Source organism: Accipiter gentilis, chromosome 30, assembly GCF_929443795.1.
Source record: "Accipiter gentilis chromosome 30, bAccGen1.1, whole genome shotgun sequence".
Taxonomy (NCBI): domain Eukaryota; kingdom Metazoa; phylum Chordata; class Aves; order Accipitriformes; family Accipitridae; genus Astur; species Astur gentilis.
The window spans coordinates 13125935-13137836 of NC_064909.1; the positions used below are offsets into that span (position 1 = coordinate 13125935).

General features: G+C 43.5%; 1 protein-coding gene across 1 annotated transcript; it reads right to left on the reverse strand.

The window, feature by feature from the left end:
• Positions 1-352: 352 nt before the first annotated feature.
• Positions 353-10788, reverse strand: SLC30A10 (solute carrier family 30 member 10). Its single transcript, XM_049833844.1, has 4 exons — positions 10229-10788; positions 9676-9759; positions 5961-6197; positions 353-5207 (listed from the first exon to the last, which is right to left on the reverse strand). Exons 1-4 carry the CDS (start codon positions 10740-10742, stop codon positions 4732-4734), a joined length of 1311 nt encoding a protein of 436 aa, XP_049689801.1. The 5' UTR covers positions 10743-10788; the 3' UTR covers positions 353-4731.
• Between the last annotated feature and the right edge of the window lie 1114 nt (positions 10789-11902).

Genomic DNA, 11902 nt, shown 5'->3' on the forward strand with positions numbered 1-11902 from the left:
CGGCCGCTGCGCTCGGTGAAGAGCCCATCCAGCTCTTGCAGCCAAGGTCCTTGCCTGGTACCCTGGAGTTACGAGCCATAGATTCATTCCCAGATTCGGAAACTCTAGGCTGCTTGCAGAGGAAAATCTTTGAGTGGCATTCCCCTTTTCTTCCAAATATGTAACAAAATTTGCAGCGTTAACAAGCTCACAGGTTAAGAACAAACTTTACTCCTACAAAGGTCTTAAAATTTTCCACGTTGACACGAGCTCTCTATTGCTAACATATATCAAGCTCAGAACAACAGGTTTATTTAAAAATACACTTTATTTACAAGACATTCAATCTTCATTTTGAAAAAAAATATAACTGTACATAACTTTAAGTAATTTTTCACTAATAGTTAATAAAACCACAGTGAAATTTACAATTCATTGATTCAGCAATCATGGAATTACATTTTGGCACATTATTTAAGTCACATAATGAACAGAAAAACTGGAGGAAACTGTTAAGCAACACAACTCCATAAATGTAACAAATTTACACAGTGACATACGGAGGCATCACTGTTCAAATAAAGTATTTAACATAGAAAGTGCTTCCACTGTACAGCACAGTAAGTAGTGGAACCTACAGAAATCTTCATAGCTTTTGAATTATCTTTTCAGAAAAGTCCCTTTTACCTGCTTTCCAATTAGTCATCCAAGCTTTCCCCTAAGGTGTAAATGAATGACTAATGAACCCGACTGATTCCATTACACCTGCTCAGGTTTAGAAACCAACCTTCTTTAAAAAGTTGGTTCAGGTGGAGTGTTTGTGAAGAATTTAAGTATATATAAATATTTATATCTCAGGATGACTACTTAGACAACACTTCTACACAGACCACAGGACATAAAATAGTCCTTGGAGAAGCTCATCAAGCCACCCATAAACCTTGGGTGGTGAACTTCACTTTGGGGAAAATTTGGATGCTGGCACATTCCCTTCAAAGTTCAGAATAAAAGGGAGCATTGAGGACAGTAAGTGTTATAATCAGATAGGGGAGGGGGATGGTATACGAAGAACTAAACAAGGTCAAAAGGTGGTTTGCAACGGTAACGTATATCAGACAGCAAAAACAGAAAGCAGGTGAATTTGAATAAAATGGAGTGCAAAAATTAAACCAGTGCATAAAAGAGGTATTTCTAAATGGTATTATAGGTACATCACCATGATCAGAAGGCTAGCAAAACCATACTGCTTTTATTGAAGAGACAAAGAATAAGAAAAACATTAAGAGGAAAAAAACCACAAGTCAAAATAAGTATCATGAAGGACACAAGGAAAAGGAAGTCAGTTGAAAACTTGGTAAAACAAAGGCAATACTCCTAAAAACAGCATCAGTTATTTTTCTTTACATAGAAGAGCAAAGGCAGTTTAGAGAGTTACAAAAGAACAAACAAATTGGCACATTTGGCACATACCAAAAGGTGACAAAAAATTTATTCGCTTTAAGAAAAGGCCCATGACCGATGAAGGCCAGTAAATTGCTTTTGCATTCAATGCCATGTTAATTTATTCCAGGTTTCAATTCTACTCCAAAACTGTCTGGCAAGGCTAGCAAATGTTTCGTTGACATACAGCTAGGTCACATGTATGACTGGTTATGGATCAGAGGGCCACATAAGTTGGACAACCAGTTGAAAGTCACCTGTATTTTAAGCAGATTTCCATTGTTACAGACAGTGATGGACAGATAGGGGCAACCACTGCAAAAGAACCCGAATACCATAACAATGCAATCATAAGGGATTACAGAAAAGAGATTTGATGACAGTACAATACGCTACAAAACTGAATTTAGAACAAGTGCCCATAGATAATGGCAAATACTGAAATATACTGTATTTCACAATGAGGTAAGCCTACTTCAAGAGAATTAGAAGTGATATGCCAAGAACTGAAGGGGAATAAGCCAATACAAAATACACACTGATTAGCATGAAGTCTTCTACAGAAGTAGAGAGGGGCCACACAGTACAGCCTAGCTGTGACACACTTAAAACGGAGAAGAAAAATATTTTGTTGCGAGACTCAAAGGAAGGCAAGCATACCAAGTCAGAAACCTTAGCTGAATACCCTGAAGGTCCCTACACAGAAAAAGCAAGCTTCTTATCAATAGCATGTCTCTGTTGGGTTTGCTCGCTTAAGTAATAAAGCAAATTTAAAATCTGCTTGTTTTCTAGACCTGAAGATTTCTATAATCCCTGGTATTTTCCTATTTATTCACAGGCAACAATTACAGTACACTCAAAAAAAAAGTTTCAGGATGTCACATCATTGTATTTTCAGGTTACAACACTTTTAAAAACTTCAAAAACATTGATAAGCACAGTTTTAACAAACACTGGAAGGATAAAGAAAAAGATGGTCTATTTTGTCAAATGCCGCAACATTACACATACTAGTTTTCTCTAATTCCGGAGTAAACAATACTGCCATTCCATCTTTCAACCATTTAATAAAATGTATATATAAAAAAATTACCTGATTTAAGACACAAACGCATAATTATAAAAGGGTGCTTGCTTTAGAGGATATCTGGGAAGCAAGTTCTCCCATAGACTTTGTTGTTATTTTGGGAGCCTTCTATTCCAGTTCTCAAAAAAACTATAAATATATTTGTTGTTTACATCTAAACCTCGACATTTAGACATCATCACAGATGAAAATAAGGACAAAAAGAACAGAAGAAAGGGCTGTCTTACTTCATGCTACACGCTTTTCAGAGATAGAGCAATTCTTAAAATGTTTCCTGATTTACATTAATGCGTGCAATAACTGCCAAGCAAGATCCTGCTGCTTTCACCTCTGCTGTTGCCAACAGAATCAGACAGAGTAAAGGATCGAGCTTTTAATTATACTAACACATAGTTTATATATATATAATACAAACCTACAATGGAAAGCTATAAAATATATTAGTTCAGCCAAGAATCTGTTCAAAAGGCCTAAGTACAATCTAGAAATGTGCTATTGAGACTGCAATCACTGCTTCAGTAAATACCATTTTCCAAGCAGCAAAATATCCTGCTGTGTGTTTTAATATTCATTGACTTAATGTAATCATCCTTATTAATAAGGAGTTGGCTGCTTTCAAGCCAGCTTTACAAGGAGGTCCTGGTATTTTCCCAGCCCAGGCAGGAAATCAGTTTGCCCTTTCTGTTAAGGTGTCACTGAGGTAAAGACACCACTATTTTATAAAGGTGTCCCTATGAATAAATGAATAAAATAGCCTGCCCAGGCCACACAGACCACTGAAAGGCTGCTTTTGACAGCAAGGTGTATTTGAAAGCTTCCGGATCCGGTCTGCATAGCCAGTGAGGCTAAGCACCACACTCCCTGTGGATTAGGTAGTGGGTCTCCTCTCCCAGAAACCTGGAAAACACACCTGACTTAAATCCAGCACTGGTGACAGGGCACGTCATCTTCTTTTCCTTAGAGCACGCTTGCCTACCTTCAAAAAGAGCAAGCAGCAAAAAAGATAATGGAACTGCTTCACTAAATACACTTTGAAATACACCTTTGGGCAGGGGGACGAGGAGGAGGGCAAAGGGGAGGGCTTAGACCTTTAAAACAAACCAACAAGAAATAATTGAGATTAAACCAGGAAAAGTTCCCTGTAATTTTTTTAAAGCTCCCTCTAAGTGATAATACTGCATATAAAACTTTAAAGGGACTTTCTTAATTAATACTGTATTAAATTATGTCTTAATAATAGAACTGCAGAATTTTAACTGTTCATAATAGACACATTAGCTTATTTATTCAGCATGAATAATGACAGACACTCAGTGTTAAAGATACTGCAATCATCCTGCACAATGATGAATTAAGACCGTGGCTATTATAACTTCTGTTGTCAGGAGAAAAAAAAAAATAATAAAAAAGACTGAGTTGTACACAATCACAACAGCGAACAAGGTAAAGTTAATTGGATGACTGCCTGCACTTCCATTTGCTAGAATCAGTACAGACAACGTTAGTAAGTCTTTCTTTGCTTTCATGACAAGAAGTCTATTCTTTAGCATCCTTATCTGTGATTAGGGTAGGACTCCAGTATTACTAGTTGAGAAGCAAGACCAGCTTCCGCTCTGTCCCTAAATACAGGAGTCAATCAAGAAAACAATGGAAGCAAAAATTCCTGAGTGCTTCCCGTCCCCCTTAGACACTCTTAATTTCATTCACAAACCCTACTGGCCAGAAGCACAAGTGTTACTGTTAAACAGGAACTGTCTATGGCAAAAATGGGTTTTGAGGATCAGTAAAGCATCTCTACTGAAGTCCTTTATAAATATACAGTACTTTAGCCCAGTACAATTGTTAACTGGCCACAGGGCTTTCAAGAAACAGCTCACTTCAGCAGAAAAGGCCAGAGTTTCATTCCCAGTGCCACTGGCCATCAACTGCAAGCTTCAGTGCAGAGAGCAATACACCCCACCCACTCTAACAACAGAAATTCACATGTAGTTTGGTAAGGAACTGGGTTAGACTGTATCAAAAAAATCTTACATGAATGCAACACCCTTCGTGGAAATATTAATCCTTATTTCAGATACAAGGGGGGTTTAGGTGTATTTTGGTTTACAGCTAAAGCACAGAAATCTTTTTGCCACAGCAACTTCAGCTACAACCACCAATGACCCCCCTTCCCAGCCAGGATACATTTGTTCTATGAAAACATTATGCAGAGTAGAGGGAATTGCCTAAAGTCGTGTACTGCTCAACTGTGATTTCTCATCAGACTTGTCACAATTTTTAACATTTTTAATGCTATCCTCTGCCAGTGGGTACTCGATAGGGATTTCAATATCGTTTTTACTTGAACCATTGTCTTTACGCAGTTCAGAAAGGCAACTATCGTTTTTCTCAGTATAGCCATTAGTTTTAGCCAGGGGGGGCTCCCGCTGACTGCAGCACAGCTGAGAATCACAAGCTTTTGAGATGCAGGGTGAGCTGCACAGTAGCTGGGAGGTCTTGTGGTCAATGTACTCAGGCTGGATGGTCACAGAATGGATCCCTGCTTCGTGGAAAACCTTCCGAATTTTATAAGCAGCATCTTGGTAATCAGTAGGGGTTTGGCACTTGATATGAAGAGTAGCAATATTCTTCCCACCTGCAAGCTCCCAAACATGCACCTCATGAAGGCTGCTAACCCCTGGTACACGAGCTAGTCTGTCAGCTGTGGAAGACATAAGAGAAAGATATTAAAGGCTTTTGTGTACTGGCTAATTACCAGCTTTCTCATTAAGAGCCCTATCTGAAAGCAGCAGTCTCCAAACTATCTTTTTAAAAGAGCCGTACTCAGTAAAATATGTCTACTCCCAGCTGCCTTCAGTTCAGTCTCCAGAAGACCACACGAGCAGGCCACCCCTCCTTCTGGGTTCACCTGTCCCTCAGGCTCCCAAACAGCAATTTACCAGCTGTTCACAGAAGCATTAGAGTTCCTCTTCCTTGGCCAAGACACCCATCTTCTGGTTTCTTTAGGCCTCAGCACAGTGGAATTCCAGAAATAGCCAGTGCTATTCCACAATTAACCAGTGTGAACAACGCCAGAGAGCTACAAAACTAACCAACCTTAATGGAAATGTCTAAGCTGTTTTGGAAGCCTTTTGGAAGAAGCCACTGCTGGGTTGGGAAATACTGTAATTCAATGTTGTTTCTTTCACAATCACCTCACACAAAGCATTAACAGCTCAAGATCTGGCATTTTTGATGTATTGTTGGAGTACCACATTCTCAAAATGCATGCTTTAACTAATCCAGAGAGATTTGAGTCATGTTGCTAGGACACAGGCATGTGACTATTTCTCACAGTTCTTGAGAATTTAGAGCTATTACGAGTAAATAATCCAAACATGCCATTCCCCAAATAACATATGCATTGAAATATATCATTAAAATTAATAGCATTTCAACAACAAATTTGACTTACTTAGTAGTTGCATATTAACACTTTTGGGAACCATCTGCAACAAAATAATTGAGGTCTCCTTGATAAGTGGGAATGCAGAAGACAAGATGATGAACACCATAATTATTGTCAGGCTTGGATCAATGTAGCACTGCCAGTTACATGGAGCATTCCCCAGAGGAAGTACATGGAAGATTGTAGCAGCAACTACCACGACCACAGATCCAAGTGCATCTCCCATAACATGCAAAAGGACACCTGAAACAAATGGCACAATTTCCATTAGAGGGGGTTTTTGGGCGGGGAGGAGGAGAGCAATGCTGCATTTTGCAAGTCTGTTCTAATTGACACAGTATTCCAGACAATAACATCATAACCGAAGTTTTCAATAACAGCTTTCAGAACAAAATAGCAAGGGAAATACTGACTCTGAACCACAGCTGCTTAAGTGGGATGCATTATTAAACATGTAGGGTACGCTAGCAACTGTGGTCCAACTGCAATGCCATGGCAACATAAAATGTGTTTGCTTAAATGCCTGCAGATTATTAAGAGATCCTGGCACATTGAATCTCAATTCTCAATTAAAAATTGATGACTAAATCTATCTGTTCTACCTTGAAACTAAGAGAGCCACAGACCACCCCCAGTAACAGTTATTCTCCTCCATCAGCTTCTATGACACTGTTGAAATCTGAAAAATTACCTAAGTGAAACCTATGGCTCCAAATGCCCTCAAACTCCAATTTTTGGATCAAGCTTGATTACTAGTCATATTAAACCTTGTCCCACCAACAGTACTAGCCCTCAGAGCCCCCCAAAAAATCAGAATCTAGTTTGAGAGTCAGTCACATGGACTCCATGGTTTAATATGTCCCTGGACTACTCTTAATTGAGAGGAATGCTGGGTAACACTTTTTACATCTATAGGAATGTTTTTGCGCAAAAGGTAAAGACACAAAACAGGCTCTTGTCATAACATATTTCTAGCTGCCCTTTCAACTACAATGACCACAGTAGTCTTCTTGCTATAAAGTTACAATAATCTAAGAGCTCATTTTTTCTTTTTTTTCACTGCTTTACATAATCTTCCCTCTTCCCACCATTGCTCAGATGCACTCCAGTTTTGTCAGTCTTTACCGTTCAGACTTGGATTTCATTCCAGCCCATGCCTAATTCATAACATGTCTCAATATACGAAGTTAATTTCTTTGTCAATACTTTTCATTCAGAGCCTGTGAGAGAATAAAATGGACCGTCTCCTTTTAACATCCCTACAACAAGCACTTCCAAGAGCTTCACTTCAATTTAATCACTTTCTCTGGGCTGGAGAAGCTGTAAAAGGCTCCCTCCGAAACTCACTAACAACACAGCGAAGAGTTTTGACACTGGATTAGACCTAGAGCTGCGCCAGTGCTCCTGTTTCTTGCCAGCTCTGTGCATGAACGTTGATATTCCGTGTGAGAAATGAAGACAATAACCACTGGAGTTCCTCTGAATCACTTGGGTCAGATAAGAAAGTACAAGCTTCCAGTGAGTCCAGCTCTTTCTGCTGGAGTCAGGCGTGTTCTGCCCCATTTGGCAGACTCCCACAGGGTTTTACTCCTCCTAACAGTGTTGCAGTGTTTCCTTTTCATTTACAAATTAACCCTGATTCAGCACAGGCTATCAGCTATTGCACTAACAAGAGGGACAGGCAGGATGCAATTGCCAAGGCAACTAACTAGAGAGCACAGCTTAGAAAGAACAGGAAAATGTTTCAGAAAGTCTTTTGAATTAAGAAAAAAGGAAGTATGTCAGGATTTGGATAAATTATGAATTGAGAATATGGAATTTGGAATATGCTTATTTTACATTACTAGCACCATTAACATGTATGTCTTGGTTAGGCATCACATAATGATGTGACAGAATGTAGACAGAAATGAACCCATTTCCCTATTGATCCCCAAAAGCTATGGTTATAAGATAGAACCAAAAATGAATTTTTATTAGATAAAGTCAGTATGGTAAGACCATAGGTAACACATAGTTTCCAACAGCTTGTGTTGGAAAGTCTGAACGACTCTGCATATGCTCAAGAAGTAAAAGGAATAATTTTACACACACTGCAATAATTAATCCTCTCAAGCAGAATGTATGGATTCCTGTTCCTACCACTTTTAAAACCAAGGAAGCAGCTTCTCTGCCAATCTGTTTTGTCCAGCCACGTTTTTCAGGGAGGCTTCAATTCTATAATGTACAGAATTTTTTGCCAAGTGATTATGAAGTTAAGTATAGCTATGCAACTAACTTCAAAGGAAAAACGTAGGTTTTGAATTGGAATTTTAAATACACATATCTGTAGTATTGGCTACAGAAGCAAGGAATATTTGTAAGGACAACAAAAATGGATTTTGCAAAGATGACATACTAAAGTAGCACTTAAAGAAAAACTCTCTTTTTAAAAATCAAAGACGACAGGTATCTTAAAATAACTGACACAAAACTCCTTATCCTTCAGACATTTTTGAGGGTTTCCAGCATCATTATGCCTAAGCACTGTCATTCAGGCAAGTAAGACCTTCACTAAAATATACTCATTGGTTTCTTATTCTTCTCTCCTCCATCCCTGAAAGTGACAGTTTGCTTTTCCTGCTCCAGTAATCTTACCACTATAATGCTATAATATCCAGTGACACCACCTTCTAGACTTTCAGGAAAGTGTTGTGGCTCTAGCACGTGGTTTGATTTCCAAAGTATCTTCCCTTACAGACACACTTGTGTAACTCTGAAAACACTTTTGAAAGACAGGTAGACAGACACACAGCAAAAAAAAAAAAAGCCCAAACCAGGTGCCTGACTGCCGTGTCGACCTCTTTAAGCTGAATTCACATGATGCCAACTTACATGACTTTGGAGGAATATCAGATGCTGATAGGTGACCGTAAGAAGCCTGAAACTACCATTCTCTACCTTTCTGTTTCAGCTGACAGCCCTTTCCTTGGGGACAAACTCAGTGTTTAATATATTCAAAGATATCTGCTTTTTGCTCTGCTCAGAATAGGTCTGTAAACCTGTATGCATACAAACACCTATACAGAGAGGGAGAGAGGCACTTGGTTAACTTACTCCTAGGAGCAGCTGTACAGTTTCACCCCACAGATACCCAGAGAGCTGCTGAATTACAAGGTAAGAAGGGCCAAACCTATCACACTCTCTCAGGGACAGGTTCACAGTTCAAGGACCTGGAAAAACACTGTGCTGAAGCACCAGTTTCAGCACCCTTTTCCTTGTGCTGACAATAAAACATTATCAACCTTGGGATTTAAAGAAATTTTGTTTTCTACCCAAAGGTATTTGAAAGTTGAAAACTGCTCACCTACTACAGCAGTGACACTCAAAGAAGCACCTCATAGCTACCTGCTCTACCTTCCTATAAGGCCTCCAGTGACTTGAGCTTAGTGAAATAGGCTTTGACTCCTTTCCAAAGAGTTCAGCTGCACTCTTCTAAAGAATTAAAATCAAAACGTGAGCACACTCGGAGCCAAATCAGCAGCACACTATTTTGCTATCATCTATGCTATTCCGTACAACCAAAACCCTTCTGCTAAAGATAACTGCGTCCAGATACATAGAAGAGTCCTGGGTTTTTGCTCCATTTCTTACTGACCTTTGGGGGGTGGGGGGAAGTCTGAAATGGAAACCAGAGTGTTTAAAGTTAATATAATATTAGCGGCATACTCCCATGCTGTACCTCTGATGTTCAAGGCTTCAGACTTTCTCTCTTTTTTCTTCTCAGACCCCTCTTCAGGGCTTTTTTGGTCATTTGGTGAATCACCTGCATTCAAAGAAGAAACGCTGTGTTGTGTATAAGTTCTACAAACAGAAAAAACATCAACCTTCTCAAAACCAACTTATTTCAAAGATGACAAGAAGAAAAAAAACCACAACCAAACAAGCCAAAGCATCTTCCAGGCAGCTCTCTGCGCAACGCCTCCTCCCCCCATCCCGAGTGGACGCCCAGCAGCCCGGTGTAAAGTACAAGGTTGAAGAGGCAGCGGGTGTCTGAGCGAGGTTAGAGACATTCCCCGGGGCCCGTGAGCGGGTTTGGGGCTGGGAAAGGGCCCAAAAGATGGGTCCGGCAGCTCGGCGGGTTCCAGGGACGAACGGGAGGGACAGAGGGGACGGAGAGGGATGGGGAAAGGCGTGAGGGGTGGGGAGAGGTGCGGGACGCGAGGGGAAGGCCGGACAGCGAGGCGAGGCGAGGCGAGGCGAGGCGAGGCGGCGAGGATGCAGCCGAAAGGCACCTGCTTCATCCGCCTCCCCCGTCGGGGTGCCGCCGGGCACGGCCCGCAGCATGGCGGCGGCGGGCGGCAGGGCGGGCGGCCGACGGCGACGGCAGCAGGCGCCCCAGTCCTGGAAGACGAGGAGCCCCACGAGGTTGACGGCAAGGCCGAGGGTGCCGACGATGAGCACCAGCTGGGCGTCGTCGATGGGCTCGGGGCGGGCGAGGCGGAGGATGGCCTCCACGAAGATGGTGAAGCAGAGGGCGGTGAGGAAGACGGCGTTGCTGAGGGCCCCCACCGCCTCGGCGCGGCTGTAGCCGTAGGTGGCGCGGGGGCCCCGGCGGCTGCGGCGGGCGATGCGCCCGGTGGAGAGGCCCACGCAGAGGGAGATGAGGTCCGAGAGCATGTTGAAGGAGTCGGACACCAGCGCGATGGAGTTGCCCAGGTAGCCCGACACCAGCTCGGCCACGAAGAAGCCGACGGTGAGCACCAGCATGAGGATCAGCCGGCACGTCTTCCCCGAGTACCGCCCCATGGCGGCGGCGGCGGCGGCGGCGGCCGGTCCCCCCGGCGCCCCTCTCCCCGCTAGCGCCGGGCCATGCCCCGCCGCCGAGCAGGCAGCGCCGCCGGCCCCGCAACAAGTGCGCCCGCCCCAGCCCGCGGCGCCAGGCCCCGCCCGCCGCCCGGCCCCGCGGGGAGGGCGCCGGCCTCCCCGCACCGCCCCGCCGCCCCGTCACCGCCCCGGGTGGGAGGCTGCGGGGACCCCCGCTGCCCGCCCCGCCCCGCCGCCCCCGGGCTCACGTTAGGAACGAGCGCGGGTGAGATAGGAAATGGCGAAGAGACGGATAAACGGGAACTAAAAACCAAAAAAAAAAACGGGCCGCGGGGAGGCGCGAACCCGCGGCGCCGGCGTGGCTGGGCAGAGGCACCCGCGCAGCGGCGACCGCCCGGCCCCGCGGCTCGGCGGGTACCACCGCGCTGCCCCGGGACGGACCCAGCGATTCTGCGCCCTTGGCCCTTTGGTGGTGGCTGCGGGGCCGAGTCAAGCGACAGAGTGCCACCTACCGAACCCGGCAGTTTCCTGCTGCCAGCCCTCGGAAAGGTGTGTCAAAACAGTACGCAAGTGTGCATGAATCCGTCACCGTCCTACGAGAAAAATAATTTCACGCTTCTTTTTAACCCTCAGAACAGTCCGCCAGAAGCATAGTATGCGACTAAACCTCTGCCTTGTATTTGTAGGTTTATTTCTTGTTGTTGTTGTTGTTAGGACAGTTCTTGGGAAAGTGACAGCCCTGCACCCAAGTGGGAAAAGAACAGAGCCGGACTGCTAATGCAGCATTTCGAGATGATGGGAGCAACTGAATAACCAAAGGAGGTGCTGGGAAATTAAGTCATCCTCAACTCTGGGGTTCTCAATAACAGAACTGGGCCCCAAAATAATAAACTTAAATAGAAGCCATAAGACCCAAAGAAAATAATGTCCTTAGAATTGCGTCCTGCAAGTGTCTGAAGTATTTCAATTATGCAAGAGGCACACCAGCGCGGGAGTTACTGCTTCAGCAGCTACAATTCACACTGAACTGCCCCATCAAATATTTCGCCACACTTGACAAAGCATACATCGCTATCAGATAATAAACCAGCATGGCCGGGGAACGCGATCATGTCCCTCCTACCTGTCGTGGTTTAACCCCA

Bases quoted from the DNA above. Each gene is read 5' to 3' on its own strand.
- SLC30A10 (XM_049833844.1), bottom strand. From the start codon at position 10,742: ATGGGGCGGTACTCGGGGAAGACGTGCCGGCTGATCCTCATGCTGGTG. The intron at 6,198-9,675 runs GTACAGCATGGG...CATTTGTTTCAG, and splicing joins TGAAGCCTTGAACATCAGAG to GTGTCCTTTTGCATGTTATG. The intron at 5,208-5,960 runs GTAAGTCAAATT...TGTCTTCCACAG, and splicing joins TGTTAATATGCAACTACTAA to CTGACAGACTAGCTCGTGTA.